The 27,313-nt window shown below is 41.1% G+C and overlaps 3 protein-coding genes across 3 annotated transcripts; 2 read left to right on the top strand and 1 right to left on the bottom strand.

Annotated features, from left to right (window-relative positions):
- Positions 1-469: 469 nt before the first annotated feature.
- Positions 470-13,225, bottom strand: tmem86a (transmembrane protein 86A). The gene is made up of 3 exons (XM_074678158.1): positions 13,092-13,225; positions 5,713-5,977; positions 470-5,339 (listed from the first exon to the last, which is right to left on the bottom strand). Exons 1-3 carry the CDS (start codon positions 13,110-13,112, stop codon positions 4,912-4,914), a joined length of 714 nt encoding a protein of 237 aa, XP_074534259.1. The 5' UTR covers positions 13,113-13,225; the 3' UTR covers positions 470-4,911.
- Positions 13,226-15,023: 1,798 nt separating this feature from the next.
- On the top strand, positions 15,024-19,667 carry spty2d1 (SPT2 chromatin protein domain containing 1). The gene is made up of 6 exons (XM_074678479.1): positions 15,024-15,567; positions 15,926-16,040; positions 16,147-17,691; positions 18,500-18,659; positions 18,758-18,835; positions 18,938-19,667. Exons 1-6 carry the CDS (start codon positions 15,505-15,507, stop codon positions 19,029-19,031), a joined length of 2,055 nt encoding a protein of 684 aa, XP_074534580.1. The 5' UTR covers positions 15,024-15,504; the 3' UTR covers positions 19,032-19,667.
- A 3,444-nt stretch (positions 19,668-23,111) lies between these two features.
- uevld (UEV and lactate/malate dehyrogenase domains) lies at positions 23,112-27,240 on the top strand. Its single transcript, XM_074677717.1, has 12 exons — positions 23,112-23,282; positions 23,808-23,892; positions 23,987-24,052; positions 24,143-24,306; positions 24,396-24,537; positions 24,632-24,717; positions 24,829-24,934; positions 25,127-25,297; positions 25,498-25,662; positions 25,764-25,851; positions 26,037-26,160; positions 26,326-27,240. The coding sequence occupies exons 1-12, from the start codon at positions 23,241-23,243 to the stop codon at positions 26,488-26,490; spliced, it is 1,404 nt and encodes a 467-aa protein (XP_074533818.1). The 5' UTR covers positions 23,112-23,240; the 3' UTR covers positions 26,491-27,240.
- The last annotated feature ends 73 nt before the right edge of the window (positions 27,241-27,313 follow it).

The following is a 27,313-nucleotide window of genomic DNA, read 5'->3' as shown; positions in this document are numbered from 1 at the left end:
AAAAAACTGTGACGGATTCTGTTCATTTTCCTAGAAGACTGGACTTCTTTGATGCCGGATCCCTGGCAGCTAATGAATGAGTTTCATTTGGAGAGAACTGGCATGGTTCCTGCAGGAAAAATCTGTGATTTAATCCATGTGTTCTTGTGTTTATTAAAAACTAGTGATGCTAGGAAGCGCAGTTAACAAGCGGAGTAGCAGTGGCTGGTGTCTGGATGAGTTTCTGCAGGGTCAGAGCCCGTTCAAAGCCGGTTTTCCTCCAACAATAGAGTTCAGCAGTTACCAGAACAGAGCGCTCTGTTGTCCTCCAGCCCTTTCTGCCTTTAATGGCTCTTTGGCTGCTGAGGGGCCAACAGCTTCCGTAAAAACACCAAACAGTTAAAAAAAAAAATCAGCTGACATTTCCAACGTTCCCTCTTTGGTTTGAGGAAACCAGCGTAACAAATCAATGTGAGCACAGCATGTAATGTTGAAGTTGCATTGCAATTGCATTTATTTCTTCAATAGATATTCACATTCATAGCAATTCACTACAGCAAATAAAACTATTCCATCTCTACAGCTGTGAAAAGAAATAGATTACCAAGTGAAAATCAAGGACAACAAGGTAAAGTGTATCTTTGAGTAAAATAACAGAAGTGAAGATTGTTCATAAACGGTGCATCGTGGTGGGCTGTCACTGAAAATAAAGGAATCAGAATTCATCACTGGGTAAGCATTTGAAAGCAGAGTGACTTTTCTGCAAATAAAATGATAACACTTGGAAAAATGTATCCATACATAAAGGTTTGTAACACTTCAAGAGCACGTAATGCCTCTTGCAGAAAAATGCTGATACTCATGCAACGATGCACCACTTTCTCCCACGCAAGACACAAACATCAAAGAATAACCTCTCTTTACTCTTCTTAAGAAATGCACAGTAAAGGAAAAAAGGGCATATACTTGAAAGGAAACAGTACACCACAATCCTTTTAATCAAACACTTTGAATCTTCGCTGTAAGAGAGATTTACTGGCCTTACTCTGGATGTGGAAAAGTGCGTTTAGGTTAGTTTAACAAAGACAACACTGCGGAAAACTGAAATCTTTTCGAATGTTTTTGTCTTTTTTTCAGCAGAAAATGTCTTTTTAGACTTAATATGAGCCACATTCACCTGAACAGTGCAGAAAATGTCTTATTTCAAGTTATTCAAAGACAAAAATGAGGTCTGAATTGCTTGTAACAAGTTCAAAAAATCTGCCAATGGGACAAGAGAAAAGTTACTTGTATTAAGACATTATTCTAGTTTCAAGCAAATTTTCAGAAATTCAGACCTCATTTTTGTCTTTAAATAAACTGAAACAAGACTTTTTTGAACTGATTTGTTAAAAGTGGCTCATACCATGTATAATAAGACAATTTTTACATAAATTAAGACAAAAACGCTTGATAAGGTTTCAGTTTTTTGCAGTAAAGACGACAGTATCTCTACATACTTCTGGAGGATCCTACTGTCCAACTGTCGTTAAACACCAGGGTGAGTTGTGAAGTACTACTTGCCATGCGTGAGTACAATATACTACAGCTCTTTGTTTTGAATGTCAGCACACTATCAGCATTTCTTTGTTAAATCAAAGATCACATGACACAACAGCAAAAAGAGATGGAGAGAAGTATCCTAAATGAAAGCAAAGTGCCATCTTCTTCCTGTCTCCAGCTCATTACTCACAGCTCAGGCCAGACACTGACCTCCCTGAGCTCGCTCAGGTCCCCCTTTTGTCTGCACACACAAAGCTCAGAACAACAGGGCTGATGACAGGCCGAGGTAAAGCGATGCGCCTGCTGGCCTGCCATCTGTGCGGGGGGGGGACAGGATGACAGCTAGCAGGCCGGATGGAAAGGGACTCTTCCCTTGTGTGTCATATTTCACCTCCTCATCTCATTCCAGCTACAGTATCGCTCAACAATAAGCTCCTTTCTAAGTGGAAGGCCAACAAGGGGGGACCTCATGTGTCACGCAAAACAAACAAAAGGACGTTTGATACACGAGAGGACCTGTGACACTAACAGGTTCCTTTGAATCGAATGAGCTCTGTTGTGCTTCAGCTTTGGTTATCTGCTCCCAAACCATTCAAAAGAAAAAGAATATTTTCAGGATTAATAATTTAATCCTCTGGATAGACAAAATGATTTGAAAACTCCTGGCTCAACGTGGTGTTTGAGGTTATTTCTTGCTTCACATGTTACCAAAGTCATGGAGGTTTTCCAGAATGTGGGTTGGCCGACAGAAATATCCTCAAAAATGTTAGAAAGTAAATTCTGTGTTTGGCGTACAGCCATCAGAACTGTAGGAACAGAAGTCAGGAGGTTCTGTGAGGCAGGGCAGCGAGAAAGCAGTGCCTACATAGATGCCCACATAGTGAGGATGAGTAAGATGGATTGACACTCATTGTTTTATCCTGGTTTTACTTAAGACTGGATGTCAGAGTCAGTGGTGTAAACTAGCATGTCTGTTGTACTCCAGTGAGTTTGATTTAAGACGGCATGAGCGGAGCAGTGTGTAAAGAGAAGAGCGCTTTGGAGAAGGAGGAGTGATTGGTGGACTCCTAACAGTCACACAGACAGCCTGATGAAACACTTCAGACTGACAAAGCAGAAATGTGAAGCTGACAAGCCGAAAAAGACGATGAGGAACTTTCTGAAATAGATGACTGACTCGTTTGAGTGTCTTTTCAGGTCAAAAATGAGACTGTTTGTTGATGCTCATGTTTAAAGTTAGGAGAGCTTTGTGAATGTCAGCACCACGATCTGCCTGCAGATCTGTTATGGTGGCTGACATGGTGCATAAACACATTTTATGCTTATTTCTAGGTACATGTGGGAGTGTTATCCACTGCTTCAAGAGGTCAACGACCCAGATAAAGGAACCCACAACAAGGGTCCGTTTCTTTTCCATGCCTGTTTGTTTTATATACAGGACAAATGAGGTTAAGGTGCTTTTGAACTGGATGATTAAACATTAATACTTTCAATTGCTGGAGTACATTTGTCATGAAATTAAGTGGTATGAATCATGTCAGGGTGCAGCTATAAGGAACATTTTGTATAAATGGGAACTCATCCTTTTATGGGCAAGTTAAATCTCAAAACCAGACAAAAACACAATTTGAGTAAACTTTGCTCAATTAAATACTACCCAACAGTGATTCAAGACGGAGCACATGATCAGAGAGAAGCTTTAAAAGCCACAACAATCCCAAAAGGTGAGGGGCTATGAGGACAGCTTAAGAGCATTGTGAGAATACATTAAAGATATCCAGTAGAGTTTCTACTACTCATACTAAGATGGTTCACAGCATTTCTGGCCTTGAGTTGGTTCTGATTTGTCACAGGTACACACCCAGACACTCATACACTCTGTCACACAGGCACACACTTTTGAAACAAGCACAGAAAAACACAGACTTCTCCAGCACTCAGTAAGACACTTGAACTGAGAGGGTGAGACTAACCAAAGGTGAGAAACGTGTGATGATGGAAGACAAAACATCAGACAACCTGTTGGGGATTAGCTGTGGTGGATTGTTCAGGATTAGAGCTGATGAAGCGTCCTGTGACAGGGAATTATTGGGAATAATGGGATAACTGTTCCCTCACATGACAAGCCAGTTCCCTCATCTCTCTTTTTATCTTCCTCTTGTTTTTCAGTCAGACTGCCCCAGAGCAGTGTGTTCCTGCGTGTGTGTTTCCACGTGCATGTTTGTGTGTGTGTGTGGTTATGGATGAGTGAATGTCTTTTAACAGCCCAGTTTGACACACACACACACACACAAACTCACACACAAGCTGAAACACAACAACTCTAGCCAGTAACATGGCTCTTTCTTTTCAGTCTTCATTACATGGTCCCAGGCCAATGACAGCATGGGTCAGCTGATCCGGTCCAGCAATAAGAACCCCTGTGGACTTTTCCTAATAACTAAAGCAGCAGGGGTTGTAATTGTCTAGTGTGTGAAGGAGTCAACATGTGTACCTTTGTTTTTGGAAAACTTGTCAAACACCTCAGAGACTTAACACGAGGGAGGCGCAGGTGCACTGTGATGTTTCTTTTTAAGTACAGTAGTCTTCTGTGACTCCAGTGTTGATTGCAAGAAGAATCCAACTTCCACAAACACCCTCGCAACTCTTCAATCACTAACACTAAAATACATAATGGCAGTGGAAGTCACGCTCCTTTCCCTGCATCAAATTCCTCATGACACCCAAATTCATTCACCCAGAGACACTTGTAGTGGGTTTGTCAAGGATGTGGATCAAGTGGAGCGAACAAAGGCAATGTGGCCGTTGTGACTGAAATGTAACGGACTGCTGATAATACAAACAAACAGGGATTTCCTCTTAACTTCAGAGGAGCATCAGAAAAGTTAGGCCAAAACAAAACCCTCCCTTTTCAACAAGGTCTGAGGCATAAAAATCATACAGCGTAAAGAGCTGGATTGCATTATTATACTAAGTAGAAGTGTGATTGGACTGTGTGTGGAAAACGAGGTCAGGGTGGTTATCAAACATACATGTATGTACACAAATGCACAATCACAGTCGCTCACCCACACACTGAACGGGTCCCCAGTGACGTGCTCCTCTTAAATTAAAACATAATAGATAAAAGTAATAATCTCTCTATGTGTATAGCAGGTTAATGTTTCTACTTGTCTCCATGCTAGGATTGAAGGATGCATGGAGGACTGGTGATAATACTACCATTCTGTAGTGGTTAGAAGACAGGCGTGAGACTACCATACTAGAGGGGGATAGTGGACCAGGCGTCAAGGTTACGGTATGGGAGCACCACACTGAGATGAAGGTCAAGGGTCAGAGATCTGGCAGTGAAGTGTGTCCATGATCACTTGTTACAATGACTTCCACACCTCATATTCTCTTCCTCGCCACCTCCGCATCCTGGCACTCCACCGCCGACAGTGCGATCAACATCTGTGCCGCGTAGTAGGTTGCCATAATAATGGCGCGCGAGTGGGGTACGGGGAAGCAGAACTTGTTGACGGCGATGGTGAGGTCAGACACCATGAAGAGCACGGAGCCCAGGCAGGCCGACAGCTTGGTCCAGGTCCACAGGTCGTTGGCAAGCTGCAGGCCCGCCATGGCTCTCCAACCCATGAAGCCAATCAGAGCGATGTAAACGGCCACCAGGTATGTGAAGGGGCCTGACAGGTAGGGGTAAAGCAGCATGTAGCTCAGAGAGGAGACGACAGAGATCACCAGGCCAACTGACACGTTCAGGGGCTTCATCCCGAAGGCGGAGGAGTAGAGGATGTGGGTGATGGCGAACATTAGGAGACCTGTGGGACATTATACATTTAGATTACAACTTTAGTAGAGCCATGAAACATCCAACTGCAACAAATAAAGCCTTCAGTGTAAAAAAAAGTCTTAGCTGCAGTCCAAAACATGAACTTTAAGATTTTATACCATAATCAGCTCACCTACTATGTAATCATTAATTCTGTCTCATTTCAGTGTTCCCATGTGTTATGACAAACTGTAACTGTTCCCATGGTCCCTCTTGAAGAAAGGTACTTTGTGACTAGGCAGCAACAAGTCTCAACAGGTGTACATGGCTGAAAACATGAGCCGTCAGCCAATCAGCTCACTTAGATTTCCTTCCACTTTTTTTGGATGCAAAACAGAAGAGAAAATTTTTCCTTCGCTCACCGTGGACAAAGTAGCCCTGCTCCTGCCAGATGAGAAAGGCATCACCCAGAGCTGAAAAGATGAGACCGGCCAAAATCTTGCGGGCACTGGATCGAGCACCTAGGAAGCTGAAGCCGTGCGCCAGTAGAAACACCCAGAGGCAGAAGATGGGCAGACATTTGATGAGGGCGCTGAACCATGATGGGCTGGAGGTGGGCAGCCACAGGACAAAGTACACACAAGTCGCCTTGAAGAACGGCACCAGCTTTGGGCCTTCACTCTTAACCTGGAAACAGATCAAATATTTATCTTTTTAATTTGAGTCACAGCTGGCTGCACTGACAGGAAGTCATTCAAGTCGGTAAGCCAGAGCAATGTTCTCCTGTCATTACTCTGCACTAAAGTAGTCTTGTACAAAAGGCTTTTATCTGAAGACAGATGGGTTGAAATACATTGCAGGAAATGAAATGAACTCCAAACTGTTGTCTGATTGTGTGCTGATGGTATTATGTATCTATTTACACAAAGAGAAGTAAGCAGCAAACTGTTGGATGTGGTTGACGCTGGATCCATGCCCAGGCCTGTTTTGTGCGGTCATTAGTTTACGTCAGGGTGTCAGCAATGCACGTGATTTGTGGCTGAACTGAAACTCAGCAAGTCTGAGGGGAAATGCAACAAGCTCTGACTTCTTGTAACCTTTTCCTCTTCTTTCTTCTTCTTTTGTGTGAACCTCCCTTGCCTACTTCACCCTTTTCTCTTTATCCAGGGTTCTTGAGAACTGTAGCTTACTGGAGTCTGAACTTCAGCCCTCCAACTGTTACAAGTGGTCATATTTCTTTCTGTCCAAACAGATGAGGCCCAACAGGGTCACCAAAACACAAAAAAACAGGCTTTAAAAAAGGTTTCCCAACACCTCTGGAGTGACCACCCACCCAAGATTCAGAGAATCACTTTCTAGATCCAGGAATGATAGCAGGGGAGTGAAAGAGGGAGGAGAAAGGAGATGGGAGACGTAAGGGAGAGTCTGGTGGACTAGAGATCACAGCAGGAGAGATGATGAGAACACAAGTGAGACACTGAAAGAGGAGGGGGGTAAGAGGAATCAGGAAAGAGCTGATGCAGCTCGGCCGCTATTGTCCCAAGTTAATAATTTCCAACCAGCATTTTGCATCCCTCTTAAATTAACCTTCTCTAGTGGAGTCACTTGATGCAAACTGAAGCTGAAAGGAAGTTGCAGCTTTCACAAAAGAACAAGTAAGTAGGGCAGAGGAGAGGAAGGAGCATGCATGAAGAAGTGAGCTTTCAGGGGAGAGGGACAGAGTTACAAGCATTCACATGACAGCTGGATATGGGGGAGGAGAAGGGAGCAGGAGGGGGGAGAAGGAAAGGTGAGAAGGAGAGGAGGTGAGAGATTATGAGGGGTTACTCTCGTTCATATGGAGAAAGAGGGGAGGCCACCCTGGTTGCACAACTGCTCGATGGAATAGCGTGCCAAAATGACTGTTCAGGAGCAGGCGTGATGTTTGACTGACCCCGAGCAGCTCGCCATGCTGCAGCTGATATGTGTGATGTGCTATAAGACTTAACCACAGGGGAAAAATAATACACAGCAGGAAACAAAAGGGGCTTTACGCAAGATCAGTGATGGTCACATTTAAGCTACAAAATAGTGACAAGAGAAACACTTTTAATACTAAACTGTAATCCTGGGGCGGACATTACAAACGTCTGATGAGAGACCATGATGCATTCAAAGACTTATCACAAAGAGAATTTGAAAACAATTCACTACGGTTTGACTTCCTGTGTTATCTAGAGCTCACTGTAGACCAGGGGTCACCAACACGGTGCCCCTGGACACCTGGGCGAGGATGTTCCAAAAAACAGCACTGGTCACTGCGGAGCTCCTTCCTACCATCTTTGTTGTATAAATTTTCAGGACACCTAGCATAGACACAACAGCAGTCCCTTTACATAGTATCAGTACTACTACTATGATTAATGTTATTAAAGAGTGGTCTGTGCTAGACACTGCCAACACTCTCTATTGAAAGTAACTTTTTGAACTACTTATTGCATTAGATGCACATGAAAAAAGGGACAGTATCCCACTAATTTGTGTTGTTTTGTTTCTTTTCTGTTTGTGTACATGTATGAGTTGAAATAGGGATTTGATACCCTTGTAGTTTTCTCAAGAAGCACTTGTGTTAATGTTTTTTCCTTTTCAAAATGTTCTTTTCTAAATGAAAAACAATAAAACTCTAAGTTTTTAAAAAAAGTGGTCTGTGCACTTTTGTTTGGAAAGTTTTTTTCAGACAAGTAGCCCTTTGTGCCACTCATTTCCCATGAGGTCTCAAAAAGGTTGGTGACCCCTGCTGTAGACTATATTGGGATCTAGCATAAGAAGCCAAAAAAGGCAAACTGACTTACATTTATGTACTAAACAAGTACCAACCTATGGTGTTAAATAACAATGCCAACACAGGTGCAAATGACTGTATTTTCAACGTCACACAAAATCAGAAAGTAGTTCTCTGTGCCTTAATTTCTTTATTTGTGGCAACTGTGTAGTGCTGAAGGAGTAGTTTTAATGTAATGCCTCTGTTTGATTTTACTAAGAGCTTTGTACTTTGGTAGGTTAGACAGTCAGTAGGGGTTCACGGATCACAGTTTTCTGGCCGATCACAGATCTTTAAAAAGACTGACCTGCAGATACTGATTTGGGTCAATACTGTTTTTTATTTTATTTTATTTTTTTTATACCTGACAGCGCATACCTTCAATGTTCCAATCTTATTTTATTGAAAATCACAGAACAATACCTGTGAGTGTGAAACAATAAAATCTTTATGTTTTAACTCAACCAATCAATAAAGTGTCCTGAGTTTTAGGTCTTAGAGCAAAAAGCAACAATGGCTGGCTGTCAGACCTTCCCAGAGGTATAAAAGATCAATTTCATATATAAGGATGGGCCGATCACGGATCCTCAAAATTTAAGGAAATCGACACAGATCGATCAGTTGATGCATGTCTAACAGTCAGTCTTATTTATTTGTGTATTTTTGGTATCTGAGTACACTGTAATTTGGCACAGCAGTATTTGTTTGCATTTGCGTGAACTTTACTTTCAGTGCATTGTAAACACTGTGCTGTTTATCTGTTTCCTGCTGCCACCAGGATGTACAAGAAAGATGCAACTTAACCTTTGAGTTCCACATTACATTTTAAAACATCCCAGATGGCTCAGCTGACAATTCAAAATTAAAATACACTGATGAAGACTAAAAACCTATTTGGAAATTCAAAGTAATGGGTTTTTAAATATGATTTAATATGTAATCAAGCATGATTTACTGCTAAAAATGTACCTCAACTAGCAATCTGAACACTCACAGCGCCAATAACAAGGCAAAATTAAGGTGGTGGCTTATTCCAATGACAAGTTGCAGCTGTTTATTAGGGAGCTCAGCCAAAAGTCAGACAGGGACAAGATTCCCAATATAGTGATCAGAATCTTGAGCTACAAAATGCCTCTTCGGAAACCAGTTGGTGACGGCAGTGAGGCTCAGTCCTGTCCTTAAGAAATTTATGTTGCTGTCACGTTCACTCAGATCCTAATCTGCTGCTTTGGTACATGTTTGCACCACTAAATGTAATACCTTTTACTTTATCCTGTATCTGTACTTCATATTTTTCATCATCTTTTGGTACAATCCTGTTGTCTTTCATCTCACTGCTCTCAAAACGTTGAACGTATGTGTAAAACACTGTAATCTAGACAGCTTCTGGGAATTTTCTCCCTTTTCTTTTCCTCTTCAGTTGTCAGAAAAGAGGAAAAACAGGTTTGCCATGGTCACGAGAGATAGTCTGATCTAACAAGCCAGAGATGAGGATCGAATTAGCTTGTATGTCGACACTATACTACAGCAAACAACAAAGTCTTTGGCTTTCTGCTTACATATCCATTTCAGATAGCATCAGTTTCTCCTGGATCCAGATAGTATGACAAGAATTTTTCCACTGAGGCAACAGTAATGCTAGGTGTAAGGTGTATAAGGTGAGCTAGTTCACTTCTCCTCTCTGTGTCATATACTTTGCATGGCCTTTATGCACCAAATAGAGACATAAATAAAGATTTAAACTAGTCCAATGACAATGTGTGTGGGTGTGTGTGTGTGTGTGTGTGTGTGTGTGTGTGTGTGTGTGTGTGTGTGTGTGTGTGTGTGTGTGTGTGTGTGTGTGTGTGTGTGTGTGTGTGTGTGTGTAAGAGAGAGAGTGTGTAAGAGAGAGTGTGTGTTTGATGAGTCTATCTGTCCCATTAAGGTCAGCACTGGCAGCACTCCCAGTCTTGCCAATATCCTAACTGTGTCTATCAGAACACTGGGGGCCATGCAAGCACCGGGCACAAGGAAACACAGCGTACCTCTGTGGTGTAAAACCTTGAATTCAAGGATGGACACTGGTAAGCTGAATCATATTAGGCACAGTTGTCCACAATCATAAAACGGTTGATTAGACTGCAGGGCAGTAGACCTAAAATCAGAATTGCCCACTGGGATAAATAAAGTTGTTTCAACTAAACTAAACTTTACTTCACTAAATAATGAGTCTCCTCAGAGCTTCTTCAAGTAAATACAGTTTCCAAGAAAGGATGTGCACAGATTCCTATAACCTTTGGTCCTATTCATACTGGAGTACTGCCATGCTTTGGAGCTACCTTCTATTTTTGTCCATGTTAACCTATTGTGTCCACAAATTGAAAAATGGGTCTCCTGGGAGGATGACAAAACTAAACAAGCAACAAAAGAAGCAAAAAAAGGCTTGTGTTTTTTATTTTGCACAGTTAGCTGGAAAAAAATGTCAATTTATTATAAAATTTACAGATAAGCCTAAGACTGAGTTTATTTTAATACCAAACTGAACTTCCTTTAAATACCACCTTACTTAAAAAAGGAATCTTAAATGAAATTATAAACATGGTGTGATCATACCTTCAGACGGGAGGATCCCTGTGTGCTGACAATCAGCTGTCATCAACATAATCAAGCAGAACCTACTGTCATACTTAGGATGCATTCACACATATCTATCGAATGATAGCGGTGTCATGTCGTGATAAAACTGCTGTGGCATATACAGCTGGGACCTGCCTCTGCTCCCTAGTAAACAATGATAAAGTTAATGATTGACTGCATTTGCATGGTAACTAACAGGGAACACGGTGTTTTTTTTGGATGACCTGCTTAAGAGTAGCCTCCTTTTTTTTCAGTTTACTCTCTTAATCCAGACAAGTAGTTAAACCAAACAACTTTTTACTGTGATACTTAGATTACTGATGCAGAAACACTCAACTTTCTTGTACCACTCATGTAGAGAAAAAAAACACTTGCTTTTCATATTCTAACTATTTCTAACTATCAGCATCTAATTTGAACCCAAATTCATCCTGTTTGCAGTCCAGAGAGGAACAAGCAGCTGTGGGGCACCAATACTCCTGCACTATGAACCAACAAAAGCACTGTCATGAAGCATTGAATAACACCCAGCGTGAATGAGCATCTATCCAACCATTCTGCGTCATAAGCTAGCCCAGTGTCAGAAACATGATACTCATGAACATACAAAAGACCTGCAAACTCTTGTGTGATCAGCTCGGTAGACAGGAACTGTAACTTAGTCTGATCCAGGCAAGGGCAGCAGGCATATGAGTCACTTGACAATGTTGTTTCTCTCTAACATCACCCACATCTTTCCGTACAGCTGCCTTAGATCAAGGGAAACATGTACTCAACATGTACAGTAGGAAAAATAGAACAGATATGCACAGTGCAAACAATGCTCATCCACACAAGGATGTCTAGGGGAAGAGTGAACTAGATCTAAAGTGATACTTGTCCTTTGTAACACAACATGTGTATTGTATTGAAAATATGTTCTTTAATGTACTGCTAAGATTTGGGTCAAACAACACAACTAAAAACTGTGGCACTGTAAAAGCCAAAATGGCAAGCAAAAGTAAATATGTCTTTCTCATTTTGTCTCAAAGCAACAGATCCAAGTCCACAAAAGCCAGAGGCTGTGTGCACTAAGACTATGTGCTAGACACTGATTTAACAACCTGTCAAAGACAAAAGTTGTCAAAAGGAATGTTTTAGAGGAAGTGCGTATCAAGGATTAAAAAGAACAGCTACTGATAAAACTAGAGTATTAAACTGGAATCCAATGACAGTGTCCGATTGGCTATCTCTTTTCTGACTCTGATTAAACAGCAAATGACGAAACCGTGAATTAACAACCCTGCATATTCAATGCTTCTACCACTTTTGGGAGCAATTTTAACAAAATATATGCACAGGACATGATAATCTTTAGAACCAGTAGACTGAAGTTGGATTCTATGAGTGCATGTGTGTCTATCTATCGGCGTGTTTCCTTGCACCTGCCTCTAAACCCTTTTCACTAGGGTAGCTTGTTCGTTGTCAAGCATCCTTGGGGCCTGCTCTGCATCATTAGCACCAAGGCAACCAGTCTGTATGTCAAGCATTCCTCCACACGGCCTTCTCTCACAGCGCGCACACAGACTGTACATCATGGACTACCATGGGCCAAGTAACCCCACAACATCTCAGTCAAAGAAAGAGGATGCTAGGATGGTTCAAGTGATTTAAGCAGCTGGGGATTTTTATGTAACATGAAGCAAATGTCATGCTCTGGCACTTTTGTCAATAGTGTAAGTTATAGATCAGCTGGACAACAAAGCAATGTAAAGCACAGCGAAGGATGGAAAGGAAGGCAGCTACGGCAAAGAGCTATTCTGCGCATGCGTTACTGTAGGGCACACGAGAGAGAGAAAAAAAGACAAAAGAGGTCGTCACATGACAGCTTTTCTTTTTGTCAGGGGCTGCCTTTGGACATTTTAAAAACATGTTTTCTACGTGGATTTTCTGGATAGAACCACGTGGATAGTCACTGCTAGAAGGGACCAGTAATTTTAGGAAAGAGTTACTCTGAGCACAAAAGTTTCCACTTTGAGTCTCCAAAAGATGGTCTACGAATGAAAATCATGGTTTTATGGTCCATGGTCCCAAGACTTCGACTACGACGCCGGTGCCTGTTGTCACTGGCTGAATACTGAATGACATTTGCCGCGGATTTATTCTTATTAACTGATGATGAAATTGAAAACCAAACATCACGCGCTGGCCTTCGAAGACCAAGTTTGAAATGATGTACTACGGATAACAATACAGCTGAAACTGTAAACCCTGAATTATCAGGTTGTTTTTGAGCACACATACAAAGGATGGGTAGTTATTCCTTCGGAAGTGTTATCATGTAGCTAAACTAGCTATCTGTACCAATCCTATTGAATCACAAAAGATATCAAAGTTTATACCTACCACGGTCACCGGAGAAACCATTTCTCCCTCGGTGTTATCCGTGACTGTACAGGAATGAAAAATGTGTCAAATTTCGCTATAGATCCTCCTGTTTGTGCTGTACCGTGCAGAGGATGCCGATTGTTTTTGTCCTAGCTGCGGTAGGCGGTGCGTAGACCGGTAGGAGGTGAGATTCGACTCTTTTGTGGGCGGGGCTTTGAGTGCTGACCAATAAAAGCAGAGAAAGGCCCTGGGAGAGGCGGGATTATTTGTGAGAAGTGCCTCGATTGGAGGGATCCTTCTGCTGTTTACATATCAGAGCAGATGGCCTTTATTTACATTCTGCAGAGACGGATCTCATTGGAGTTCGGGTCGTTCTGATTTTTCACAAAAAATCTGGAGAATAATGGGTCAGATTGTAGGAGCCCGGGAAACGAGGAAAATATTAATAAGATATTCTGAAAAGCAATTATTGCACTAAATATGCCCCCCTTTAAGAAATGGAGAAAATACAGTTTATATATATATATATATATATATATATATATATATATATATATATATATATATATATATATATGTATATGTCTGTGTGTGTGTGTGTGTGTGTGTGTGTGTGTGTGTGTGTGTGTGTGTGTGTGTGTGTGTATATATATATAAACAATTATATTTGTTTATTTGTTTTGTTGTAACTCTATCTTATCCATAGATCAACCAAAAATCTGATAAATAAAAATAATGCACACAAAGTGGAAAAACAGCTTGGTAATACACCTGTACTTAAAAATAGTGCAAGTGGTATTGCTAATTTTCTTACTGTGAAAGATTTATGGCAAACATTAAAAAAACATTACCGTTTTCTTAGTACTTACTAAAAGTTCTATTGTAACAAAACTTTTTTTTGTACTGGGGGGAGTGTCAAGGGTTACGGGGAAAGCTTTGGCGACAATACAGCACATTTCGAGAATATTCTGAATGATTACGTTCTCAATGTTTGACAGAATACCTCGAAGATGGCGACACCGTGTGGTAAACATTGGAAGGAAGTCAGTTTATGACCGGGGTTACGTTCTGTAGGTACTGGTAATCTTTCCTAATTTCCAGGCATGAAATGCACGGTTAACCATTACCGACGTGTGTATTTTGCTTTCTCGATTTGGTTTACTTTAACATTGGCTTCGACCACTGCAGGACATTAGAGCTTAAAACAAAAGAAAAGAATGAAAGCAGTGTTTATCATCGCATTTTTCCCTAATTTTTTTATTGTTATTATTATTATTTATTCATTTGTTTTAAAAAATATCTAAAATTTTAATTTCAGGTACTGTAGTCAATAACTTCAGGTTTTTAACAAAAAATAGGTCTACGCGTATATGCATACTAAATCTGTCTCAGAAGCAAGTTAAGGTCGTTAACAAGAAAAAAAAAGGCAATAATTACCGTATCCAAATTTGGAGGAGAGATTTGTATGAGCACAATAAAATCAATGATGACCAGGGAGGGCATTGATTTGGTCCTTGTTTTTAGGCTGCATTCAAATGCTCGTCGGAGGGTAGGGAAATCGTGTTTCTCACCTGACTTGCAGTTATGATACGATTTGGTTTGATCAAGAGCTTCAATTCATGGGAATACGATTTGTGTATACAATCCATGACTGCCATGAGTATAGAAACTAAGTACCAAGGCGGCTTATACGCAATAATAATAAAAAAAAAAAACAACTTAAAATTGAATTTCTTAATCGACGTAATGTTTTAGGCTTTTTGCCAGTAATCCTCGATTGTCCCCATTTTCATTGTGGGCTGCCAGTTATCTACCTCGTTGTAGCAGCTTAAGATAGCCTTAAAATGAAACAACAAGTTGAAATTTTACATTCTCAAAAATTCTGACAAGACTTGAATGCAGATTTGGTGACGCTATTGTTTCGCCATGGCGGAAGTACGCACAAGTGAAACATCTCACTTCCACATCCCCATGGCCCCTTAAATATTCTGATCACTAGCAGAGTAAGCGTCAGTTCCTTCTACGCCCGGCGTTTGTTGTGACTTATTTTCTGTTGTTTGAGTTGGAAAAGGTTTTCATAACGACATTTTTGATGGATTATGCGTTAGTGTTTGGCGTTGTATCGGTGAAAAGGGGAAAGTTGGTCTGTCGATGCTCTTGGGTGGCTAGTTAATGTATGGTTAGCTAGCGTGAAATTCGCTAGCATGTGCTAACGTAAGCAAACGTAAGCAGTAAAGCGGCGTCACCTTTTTAATTTACTGTTTTAATGGACAGAGTTTGATTAGGTGGCGTCCTTGTGGTTATCTGGATGCTGTAAATTGTCTCGAAACTCGGGCGTATTTAGCTGAAAGCTAACGTTTGTAACCAACACTTTTGATTGAGTTTTTCTCGATTCACTTTAAACACCAGTTCACAACACACTGCTGTCACAATGATGGACTTCGATAATATATTGGACATCGCTTCTCAAAACCAGGGTGTCAGCTTTGTACCGGTAAGAATGATTCTTTTTTTTTAATATTTTGCTGAGCCTAGACAGGCGAATGAGAGTTTGTAGATAATGCTAACTGTGAAGACTCACAATGCTGGGTTATCAGGCATGAGGATCGGATAGTGCAGCTAGCTGCTCACTAACCCCTCTTAACTTTGTATGAGATAATTTGAGGACGTGCACAGTTTGTGAGGCTGACACGTTTTTGATGACTAGTCTTGAGATATTAGAGCGCCCTCTCGGCTCTCATCGACCCACCTTTCTGATATTCTAGCACTGGTAAAGAGAGATGCAGTTAATCTTTCAATTTGACAATTCCATGATTTAATGTGTCATCTTTCTCCCCCCCACACTCGAGCAGAAGAGGTATAGTTTACAAGCTGGACCACCCAAAAAGGATCCAAAGTCGAGGGGTGTTAATCCAGCTGCTGTGCAGGCACTACTGAAAAAGCAACAAGTTGATGCAAAAAAGAAAGGTAACAACATAAGAAAACATGCAGTGGCTTGTCTGCAATTTGATAGTCATTGTTTTTTTGCAGTAACTGTGATTCCGTCAATATTGTTTGTGCTTTTTCTTCATAGCAATTATAATGAGGAAAAAGAAGGATGAACTGCTGGCCAAGAGGGTGGAAATGAAGTCAGACCGAAAAGCACGAGCCATGGCTTCCAGAACTAAAGACAATTTCAGAGGCTATAATGGCATCCCGGTCGTAGAAACTCCTAAAAAGAGACGAACAAAACAAGAAATGGAGGAAGAAAAATCAATGAATCAGGACGGATTTAGGAATCCCATTGTTGATCCAGAGGATGATGAGGACAATTATGAGTATGATCAGACGGATTCAGAGCCAGAACAGGAGCCAGAGCTACCAAGACCAGGAAGAAACACTGGTGTAAATGGGAGTAAAAGTTTAAACACCTCCTCTAAGAAATCCAATGGGCACCCCAAAGCAAATCCACCTCCTATGAACTTTGCAGACTTATTGAAATTGGCAGAGAAGAAGCAGTTCGAGCCAGTCGAATTAAAACCCAGGGCAGAGAAAAAGGATGAGAGGCTCCGCACAGCTGACGAGATACGGGAACTAGAGATGGAGCGTAGGGCTAAGAGACCAGAGAAAGACAGAGACTCAAAGACAGAACGTGAAAGAGACCGCAAATCCCAGTCCAGCTCCAGTTCAATAAGACACAGCACTTTAGAGAAGGAGCAGAAGAACAACAAACCACAGAAGTACTCCATAGAAAAAACTAGTCAGCTCACTGGGTCAGTGAAGAAGTCACACCAAAACCACAGTAGCAATAAAGTCCAGACTTCTTCTAAGACCCCTGTAAGTGATAAAGAGAGAGAAAGACCCAAGCAGACTCACAGTGATAGAGACAGACTCAAGGGAAGCATGTCTCTTTCTTCTGGTGCTGCAAACAGTAAAGTTCCTCAGAAAATATCATCTCAGGTTTCAGCCAAACAAGGGGGTCCCAAGCCCTTGCCTAGTCATAAATCCAGCACCTCAAGTGACCTTAGCTTTAAAAAAGAAAGCTCATCTCTTCATGGAAGAGGTTCGGGTGTTCCTGGGAGCAGGCTTTCTGGCACACCTACATCAGGGCAGAAGTCTCAACATGGGGGCCCCTTACAGACCAAGCCAAGTCAGAGCAGCTCTTTGAAGCAGGAGCCTACAGCTGGAAGCCGTAAGCCTGGAAAGGGGGAACAAATGAGGCCCAGGATGACTCCAGCAGCCAAATCAAATGGTAATTCAGGGATGAGACCTTCAGCAGGCAGCCCCTCCAAGGCAGGGAGTCAACCTCAAGCAAGACCAGGTGGTGCACCACAAGGAAGACCCGCTGGAAGGGGTCTGCAGGGTCAGCTCGGGGGAAATGGATCTCGACCCCCAGGGATGGGACCTGGTCGGCCTGGTGTTGGGGGAGTGCCGCGACCAGGTGGAAGCATGGTTTCTGGCCCTGGAAGACCGAAGTGCACTGTGGTGTCAGAAACCATCTCATCTAAGAATGTTGGAGGGCCCAGACCAGGAGGCCCTCCTCGTCCTGGCATGCAGCAGAGGCCTGGGATGGCACCTAGACCAGGAATGCCTCCCAGACCAGGGATGCCTCCTAGACCTATGATGAACAGACCGCCAGGTAAGAGCCATCCTACACGACAGTCGGTTCGGCAAATTGCTGTGAGGCTTCAAACAGCACCTTTCTGCTGTCAGAATAATCTTTGCTGTCTGTTCTGAATGTTCTTTTTCTGTGGTCGCTCATCAGAAAAACAAAGATTTTTTAACATCCCTGTTTCTATGTGAATACGATGAATGAGTTTTGTAGAAATGCCACATTTTTCAAAATTACCCATGATTCACACTTTGTACTGTAATTTTCAGAGCTTCTGGTGTAGTTTGATTTGCTTAACAAAGCTGACGTTTAACATTTACCTATCTTTTACAATAAATTAAATAAATGAATAAGATTGAAAAAGATCATGTTTTATGCAACTTTTCCGTCAGCTGCCAACTTTCACAAATAACTTAAATAATACTCATATAAGGCAAAGGGGATTATACGAAGTCTGATAAGAGCTAACAAGATGAGACAAGACAAGATAAGACTACGTAATTCATCAAACAGCTGCTGACTTTTTGTAAATAGACAGATCAGTACATGGTGTACCAGGACAAAGGCTCTGTTGGCCAAACTGCATGAAAGGTGCCAAATACCCTCAGTAGCCTTTGCTGTTATTCCTCGGTCAGAGGAAGGTATTTCTATCAAAGATCAACAAAACCTACCTTTAAAGTCATGAACCTTTTTTCCTTGGAACTAGTAATCTCATATAATTTCCAGAATCACTGGCTATGTAGGTTAAAGCTCTGAAAAAAGACTCCATTTCTTTTTTTGTTCAGTTTGAATCTTCTGTAAAGGTTCTTAATGTATTGCTATATTTATTGTCCAGGTACAATGCTGCCCCCCATCACCTCTGCATACAAAAGGAGATATGAGGATGAGGACGATGAGTGGGACTCAGAAATGGATGATTTTATTGACGATGGAGGAGAGGAGCAGGAGCAGATTTCTAAACACATCAGGGAGATCTTTGGCTATGACCGAAACAAGTAAGCATTGCCCCATACCATCTGGTTAACAGTAATATGACCAAGTTAATCACAGCACTCTACATGAATAGCACCTTATCGTCTTTTTTTCTGCTCAGGTATAAGGATGAGAGCGACTATGCACTTAAGTTCATGGAGAGCAGCTGGAAAGACATGCAGAAAGAAGAGGCCAGGAGGTAAGAGAAATAAACTCATAGTCCTCAGCCTCATGTGTGTGCTGTTTATTCTGAGATCTGTTTTTATTTATTCCTGGTTTTCTCTGCGCTTTGCTACTTTAGTCTGAAAATGGCTGTGCAAGAAGATCTGGAGGAGGAGAAACGAGAGGAAGAGGAGTTCAGGAGGAAAAACGCAAAAAGGCCAAAAAAATCCTGAGGCCCCTCTACCACGGAGAACAAATGAAGAACACTCTGAGTGTGTGGAAGATGGGATCGCAGATCTGCCATTTTTACACAAGATGTCTGGAACTGTGTCCGCACTGGCCTCTGTAGGCATTGTCCCCACTTTTTGCCCTCGATCTGTCTTTCAGTACTAAAACTTTGTTGGAGTGACATTAGTCCAAGATGAAGTTGACAAGCTTTGTGCTGAGGAAATGCACACATCAGAGCAGCATTAGGTTGTAAGGTTTGACAAAAGGTTCTCACATGTCTCGTTTTATTCTAAATCTTCCCAGCTGAGTGCAGGGTTCACACTGTCAACAGACCCAGTTTCCAAAGGAGAACTGAGTGTGATTTTTTTAAACTAACAATGGCACACAGTGTCTGGTGTTCCATACGTACATTTACGAGTGCATTGCATATTTTTTCCAGTCTTTGATTATAAAAACTATAGAATATGCTGAAAATGACTTTGTCTTGTGTGTGGCTCCTTAAAAGGATTTGAGAACGTTCATTATTTCAAGGGTTTTATTTAATCATCCTGTTTACATCCTTTTTTTTTCTCAAAGTGTGACAGTTTGTATGAAAGATACAGAGCTTTGGTTCTAATGATTTTGGCTGACAAAGTCACTGAGACATTGTTTTCTTGTTGTATATTGTGTGAAACATAATTTAATATACTTTTAAAAAAATGAATATCATTCCTTGATGTCATTATTGTGGATACTATTTGTAACTCAGTTGTCAGGGCTGGCATTAGTTAGACGACTTACTTTTGAGGGTGTGCTTTTCTTTTCTGGTAACTTTTCTAACACCTCCTGCTTAAAACCCAAAAAGTCAGAAGGATCTTGAGGCCCTGGTTTCAAGTCCATGTTCATACTGTCACCATTTGCTACGGACACTGGATTCATTCCCCTTAAAAGTTCGGCTGAAATGTTCAACAAAGATAGCAAGAATGCTCAAGGAAAACTTTAATCATCTTCAGTTGGATTAACAGAGTTCAGATCATTTCTGGCTCTTTCACCTCTGAAATCATTTTTGGTGGGTTGAGTTTGATAGTCCATGAACAATAATACAGAAATTGTATGCAACAGTAAGTTCTTATCCCTCCTCTAGTTGGAAGAAGAACTCAAAGTGAAGTGTGCAACAATTTGCAAGCTATTGGTGGAGAACTTTATGTGATTGGACACAAACATTAATGATAATTTAAGATCAGAAGTCTCTCCAGGACCCAGGCCGGTGGGCTTTTCTGCGTGGAGTTTGCATGATTTCCCTGTGCATGTGTGGGTCCTCTCCGGGTACTCCGGCTTCCTCCCACAGTCCAAAAACATGCTCATCAGGTTAATTGGTCACTCTAAAATTTAGAGTCTAAATTGTCCGTCGGTGTGAGTGTGTGCGTGAATGGTCGTCTGTCTCTATGTGTCAGCCCTGCGATTGATTGGCGACCAGTCCAGGGTGTACCCTGCCTCTCGCCCAATGACAGCTGGGATAGGCTCCAGCCACCCACAACCCTGAACAGGATAAACGGTAAAGAAAATGAATGAATGAATGAAGTCTTTCCAGGAATTTGACAATCGACTGAAATCAGTCGAGCTTCACTTGTGTCACTTAGAGCTCCACTAAAGGCGATATCACAGGTCTTGAGTTTGACTGCCAGGGGTGGAGACATGTGGAGGTTTGTCACTCTGCACTGATGCATAATTAGGTTCCTCTTTGCTGAGCCATCATCCTGAAGACAGGTCATGTCAAAGGCTCAGTATTATCTTCCACGAGGAAGAACTCACTGATCCACCTGCTGTTCAGATGCACACCTTGACCTTTGACTAGCTAAAAAGGCAGCAGAAAAGTTAGCCATTAGGAACTAAGCATTTGTTAGCAAGGTTCAAGGCAACGATAGGTCTTTTTGTGCGAAGACTTTTTGTCACTGCAGACTCCTGGCTGGTCCCGGTACCACACACACACACACACACACATGACTAAATTTTGTGGATAATTTTACTTCACTGAGGACAGAGTGGATCTATTAACACAGCTAGCTGCCCTCTTTTGTTCCTGTAATAGTTTATGCTTATTCATGTAACAAGCCTTATTGAATTTCCACCTTCCCATCACTTCACAAAAAAGACATAAAGCTGTATAAAGTCAAACAACTTTGACCTTTTCTATTTTTGTTCACTAAAGACTTCAAAGTAATGATTACAACAAGATTGTATAAGATCTGATAAGATGAGATAAGATTATATAATACTACGTAACAAATCAAACAGCTACTGACGATTAGCAGGCAGACAGATCAATGCAGAGCAGTATGAGGACAAAGGGTTTGTTGGCCAAGCTGAATGATTTGTGCTAGATTCCCTCAGTAGCACTTGTCGTTTTTCCGGGGTCAGAGTGAGCGGATCTCTGTACCAAAGGTAAATAACACATACCTTTAGGGTTATCAGCCTTTTTTTCCATGAAACTAGAAATCTGCAGCCTGTAGCTCCATAAACAAGACAAACATCTTTTTGTTTTGCTCACTTGGTTTCTCTCAGTGTTGGATGGAGATGTGTCAGCAGCTGTCTGTGAAGCACAATGTTAACCAACCAAGGCTAATTCCATCCTTTCTGTGTGCTGTGGACCTCTCATTTTACATTTATCTTTTCACTTTTTGGAGAGAGAATTAAACCACAAACTTAAGTATATTTATTTCAGTATCGTCCCAAACTCTTTTCTAAACTTAATCTCTCTCTGTACCTTGGCTCTGACCTTATTCTCTGTTGTAGATGATCATCCTCTGTTTCATGTATTCTCTAAGACTCACTCAGCACAGCTTCAGAGTAGTCAATAGAAAACTTAGGAATTTAAAAAATAACCTTTTTTTTTTGTAAAGACCCAAGAACTAAATCAGATTTATTGATGTATCTTTCAATTTAAACATATACAGCATAAAGGGAATGTGAAAATGTAATGTACACACAAATGCATAAATACATACATCAGCTGGCCACATTTTGAAAACAAACAAATTAGAAAAAGGTAAAACTAGGATAATGTTTGTTGGCTAAACTGGATGACATGGGCCAGGTACCCTCAGTAGCATTTGCCATCAGACAGCAGGTCTTTCTATCAAAGATAAACAAAACATACCTTCAATGTCATGGTTAGTTTCTTTGAAACAGTCGTCTAAATAATTCCCAGAATCCTTGGAAATCATTTGGTGGTTTAAAAACAAGACCAGATTTCTGTTGTACCCAGTTTTTTCTAGATTGTAGATGTATTTGCTTTCCTTGTCCAATTACAATGCTGCCCCCCTCTTTGTACAAAAGGACATGCAAGGATGAGGAAGATGAAGGGACTCTGAAAAAGATGATTTTAGTGATTAATGAGGGGAGGAGCAGGAGCAAATTTTCAAACACATCAGATCTAAGTATTGCCTCATACCTTCTGGTTAGCAGTAAGCTAATCACCCCATCTTGATAACAGTTGGCCTACTCCACATGAATATTTCTTTCTTTCTTTCTTTCTTTCTTTCTTTCTTTCTTTCAACATTTTTACATGGAATTCCCTAAAATTGTCTGAAAAGGTCACTACTGCTTTTTTGTCTGAATTTCTAACAATATAAAATTATGGGGAATTACATGAGTGCAGAAGAGAATTGGGGAAATGTTTACAGTTAAACATGAGACAGTCAAAACGTTATGCTAAAATGATTTAAATGGTGAGGCTGAAATGTTGTGACTAATAGTTCTTCTATTTCTGCCTTTTGTCACACTTGTCTCTTATTTTAAATGCAGCGTTGGAGCTGTTGGCAGTTGAATTTTACAGCTCTACATAGTTTCAAGTGTTGATTACAAGCAATAACATCTTTTTCCAAAGCTTGACTGTAAAACTAATAAGACAAAACACAACCATTTATGTTTTGTGTTGCTTCATAGAAGAATGAAGAACATTAAATGAGAGAAATGAAGTGGGAAAGAAGCAGTGAAGGATGCAGAGACAGACAGACAAAGGACGCTATTCATCATCATTTGTCTGAAAGCAGCTTCAGTCGACTTCACGCCTCTACCTTTTCCTCCCCTCCTGGCTTGCCGTCGGTGACGTAATGAGTGGGCGGAGTCAGCCTTCACTTAGCTACTCCTGAAAGTTTGCGGAAGTTTGTTGAAGTTGAAGCAGTCAGCCGCCAAGAGGCTGAAAATAGAAAGCGACGTCACCTGAACCTGAATAAATGGACCTGAGTTCAGAGAAAATACAGCGGGTCCTTTCAAAGGTTAGTTATTATTGAGGTAACCGGCTCCGAAAACAATGTTGCATTATATTTACTCTGACTGACAGTGTTTAAATGCCGGTTAGCATAGCAGGCTCGTCTGACTTGAAACCTGCTGAACCTGCTCTGTCACCCAACATGTCCGAGAAATACACACAACACGGACATTCAGTTTTATTTTGGAATAATAACTCATTTAAGCTAATTAATCGATAGAAAATCACGTGGTTGTAGCCACTGTAAGTGGTAAATCCGAAGCATATGACCACTATGCTGGACAGCTTACTGTATGTGATGACAGGTTCCAAAAAAGCTGATTCATCCACATGGCTTTAGCAAAATACTTATTGATTGGTTGACAGCTTGATTTAATGATCTGATGATGTACTGTGATAATTTCAAATCGTCTAGCTTATTTACCCTCCTCATCAAAAGGTGAAACGAACAGTCCAGATGTATATGATCCTCTTATATCTGTGTAGCCAGCTCAGTAATCATGTCTCTGATTTTTCCTCTCCCTGATGTTAGTACAAATTTCATGATGTTGCTGTTGAGGAGCTACAGAAAATCCACCGGATCTACCCCGGGTTGAAACCATCCACAGGCACTTACAGTAAGTTTTTCTTACAGATCATAATCCTCTAACTTACCTTTTGAAGACATGTACATGAATGGATTGAAGGTGACATCTGTGTTTTTGATTTCAGCTTTCAGCGACAGCTCCCAAAAAGATTTGGTTAGACTGATCGGTACCATCCCTGTTAAGTATGAAGGTAAGACTGCCCTCTGATGCTGACACAAGGCTTTACCAATCATGTGAGACTATTTTATTTTTGTACTGATGGTAGTTTCTCTGTCTTAAGGTCAAACATACAACTTTCCAGTCCTGCTGTGGCTTCTGGACTCGTTCCCCTTCACTCCTCCCATTTGCCTCTTAAGACCCACAGCAAACATGGTCATCAGAGGGGGCAAACACGTGGATGCTCGAGGACGAATCTTCCTGCCAGGGCTTCATAACTGGGATCATGTAAGATCTTTCACTGTCTAACTTGAAATATAAACTTCATTTAAGTATGTCTGATGGGTTCTGATCACTTTTTTTTTACTCTGTGACAGCCAAAATCATCTGTAGTAGGCCTTCTGACGGAGATGATTGCCAAGTTTGAGGAGGATCCTCCGCTGTCCTCAAAGACCTCAGGGGATGATAAAGACCCACATGAGCTTCTGGCTTTTGTCTCCAATTTTAAAAATAATGAAGGTGTTCTACACATTTGCATCATTGGAGTTTATGATGAATTATTAAAAATAAGACAAAGTGTGTGCTACTTACAGCTTGTTCATCTCTCTTTCAGGTGGGAGCAGAACTCAAAGCAATAAAGTGTCTGTTATTGGAGGAGGAGATCTGGGCATGGCAACAGTGATGAGCATTTTATCAAAGGTGAAACATCTTTTATGTCCTCTAGGAATTTTGAACAATACTTTATAAAATACAAGCTCAGCTTAATAACCTCTAATGTCAAAATGTTCTTCTCTTCTCTTTGTAATCCAGTGTAAAGTGGATAAACTTGTTTTCATTGACGTTGCTGAGAGCTCCACTAAGGGTGGCAGCACAGACCTGGAGATTTTCAGTCTGCCTAATGTGGAGGTATCCAGAGGTATGTCCCAATTTGCACTACTGCTAAAGGTGTCAGTAAGCAATCATCCTTCATCATGGTAAAAGAATTCCCCCTAATTTTGACCCTTTTGAGAAATGACAAAATACATTTCAGCGCTGGAATAATAAAGCAGAAGCCATTAAGTTCAGAGACAAGAAACAACATTTTTTACTTCATGTTGTTCTCTGTCAGATTTTGCAGCCTCTGCAGGCTCCAGGGTCATTGTGGTGACTGCAAACGCATGGAGCAGTGAGCAGTCATATGTGACAGTGGTTCAGGCTAATGTGGACTTGTACAAAGGAATCATCCCAAACGTGGCTCGTCTCAGCCCCAGTGCTGTCCTGATCATCGCTTCACAACCAGGTTAGTGTCAAAAGATGACAACCAGCGCCTTAAAGAAAAGCTTAGCTAAGATCCTGGCTAGCTAAATCTGGGGCTTAAGTCTTGTGCTTTGAAATTTTGAGTATTTTATTAATGATTTGTTTTTGGCTCAGCTGTTAAATCATGAAATTTCACTGTGGACATGTGTCCCTATCTGTCCTCTTCTTCTTGTTCAACTCCAGTGGATATTATGACCCACGTTGCCTGGAGGCAGAGTGGCCTCCCTCCGACACATGTGGTTGGTGCTGGCTGCAACCTGGACTCAGAGCGACTCAGTCATGTCCTGGATATTAACCTGAACACTCACAAACCAGCCTGGGTTATAGGAGAGCTATCAGATAACAAAGGTGAGAACACCTCTTTTATTGTCTTATAGTCTGTCCACTGTCTGTACACTTGTTGCTGTTTGTTAATGATGAATAAGCTTGTCAGTATTTTTATTTTTCAGTTCCTGTGATGAGCAGCACCGGGCAGAGCTTCGGTGGGCAGGCGGAGATCACAGTAGGAACCAACTCTGCCAAGCCCCTCTTAGACAGGTATGGATTAGTGTGAGGCTCTTTCCTGCAGTCAAAGAAAGTTTTAAGTTATTTTTTCTGAATTAGATTGGTTGGAGAATGTAAGTATACAGCTGTATTAGTGGTTCAATGTTGAATGTGTTCTGTATTTATAAGATGATTTTATGTTTAATGTTTGACTGATGAACATTTGTCTGTGCCTGTAGAGCTTTTGAGATGATAAAGAACAGAGGCCAGCGCTCATGGTCTGTGGGTCTGTCCATTGCTGACATCACAAACAGTGTCCTCACGGATAAAAGGAAGGCACACTCTGTCTCGACATTAGCTCAGGTAGAAGCACAATGCATCTCACGTCAAACCATCAGTATTTGTCTTAACTATGGACCTTGTGCTGTGTGTTATTGCTTTTCACTCACTTCAAACCAGCAGTGCCTCTATTACATATTTTCCCTACTCATGTCATTCACTCGTCATTGTCTCTTTGTTTTGTGTCAGGGCTGGGGTGGAATAGGCTCAGAGGTTTTCCTCAGCCTGCCGTGCATCATGGGAGCAAGCGGCTCCACACGCTTGGCTGGAGTTTCCCTCGGTTCAGAGGAAGACTCCAAACTGAGAGACACTGTCTCTTCCCTTTCCAACCTCATGGGTCAGCTCAGTGTATGAAGGATTTAATGTTCTCACAGTTTCTCAGCTTTTCCAGGAAAACACCCCCAGAAGATGTGTTGGACCTGAGCTGAAACTGAATATACCGGTAGTTTCATTTATCTACTTACATCATTAGGTTTGGAATTGGAAACTGTGTTGCTTTCTTAAATGAGTGTTTAATTTAATCATAGGATTAGTTTATTTGTCCTTTTGTTTACGGTGTAACTACTTTATTGGTGGGTATAAAGCTTAACAAATTCATTATGCTTGTTACATTTTTGTCAAACTGAAAAGGTACAAGTCTAAACTCAAACTTAGCAGTTCTATTAAATTGTTAAATTAAATGTTCTATTATATTTATAAAGCTCAAAGAGTCTAAAAATGCATCTCTAAAAAGTCATGAAGCTTTACTTCTGTTGGCAGCAGCTCATATTGAATTCAGCCCCCACCAAAGATGTAGATTAGAATGTTATTTTTTATACTAACTCTTGCCTTACACAGTATCAGATAATCAGGGTGTCTGTATATAAGGTTTGGTTCCTGATCATGATATAAACAGTACAGGTGACTGTTGTTAAAGCACTCCATGATTGATGAAGTACAGCTTGTATGTTTTGCCTTATTGCTGTTTCTGTATGTAATGAAAAAATGAAGCTTTTTAACTATATTTGCATCTTAATCATTGTTTACTTTGGGTGAAATACTTTGCACTACTTCATCTGGACTTGTACTGTAGGACTGTAAGGTTGTGAAGATGTGTAATAAACTTCTGAAACCAGATGTGTCTGTAGCAAAGAGAAGACAGCACACAAGTAAAGTTTATCTCTTTATAAAACTCCAA

Source organism: Halichoeres trimaculatus, unplaced genomic scaffold (assembly GCF_033239565.1).
Source record: "Halichoeres trimaculatus isolate MK-OKI-2021-1 unplaced genomic scaffold, fHalTri1.1 fHalTri1_scaffold_10, whole genome shotgun sequence".
NCBI lineage: Eukaryota > Metazoa > Chordata > Actinopteri > Labriformes > Labridae > Halichoeres > Halichoeres trimaculatus.
Note: the sequence above shows the minus strand (reverse complement) of the source record. Positions and strands in the feature narration are given on the sequence as shown.

Coding starts and splice junctions, on each gene's coding strand:
- tmem86a (XM_074678158.1), bottom strand. CDS start 13,112: ATGGTTTCTCCGGTGACCGTG. Junction 5,978..13,091: donor TGGTTTCTCCGGTGACCGTG/GTAGGTATAAAC, acceptor ATCTGTTTCCAG/GTTAAGAGTGAAGGCCCAAA. Junction 5,340..5,712: donor GCAGGGCTACTTTGTCCACG/GTGAGCGAAGGA, acceptor AATGTCCCACAG/GTCTCCTAATGTTCGCCATC.
- spty2d1 (XM_074678479.1), top strand. CDS start 15,505: ATGATGGACTTCGATAATATATTGGACATCGCTTCTCAAAACCAGGGT. Junction 15,568..15,925: donor AGGGTGTCAGCTTTGTACCG/GTAAGAATGATT, acceptor ACACTCGAGCAG/AAGAGGTATAGTTTACAAGC. Junction 16,041..16,146: donor AGTTGATGCAAAAAAGAAAG/GTAACAACATAA, acceptor TTTTCTTCATAG/CAATTATAATGAGGAAAAAG.
- uevld (XM_074677717.1), top strand. CDS start 23,241: ATGGACCTGAGTTCAGAGAAAATACAGCGGGTCCTTTCAAAG. Junction 24,718..24,828: donor TGATGAGCATTTTATCAAAG/GTGAAACATCTT, acceptor TTTGTAATCCAG/TGTAAAGTGGATAAACTTGT. Junction 25,298..25,497: donor GATCATCGCTTCACAACCAG/GTTAGTGTCAAA, acceptor GTTCAACTCCAG/TGGATATTATGACCCACGTT.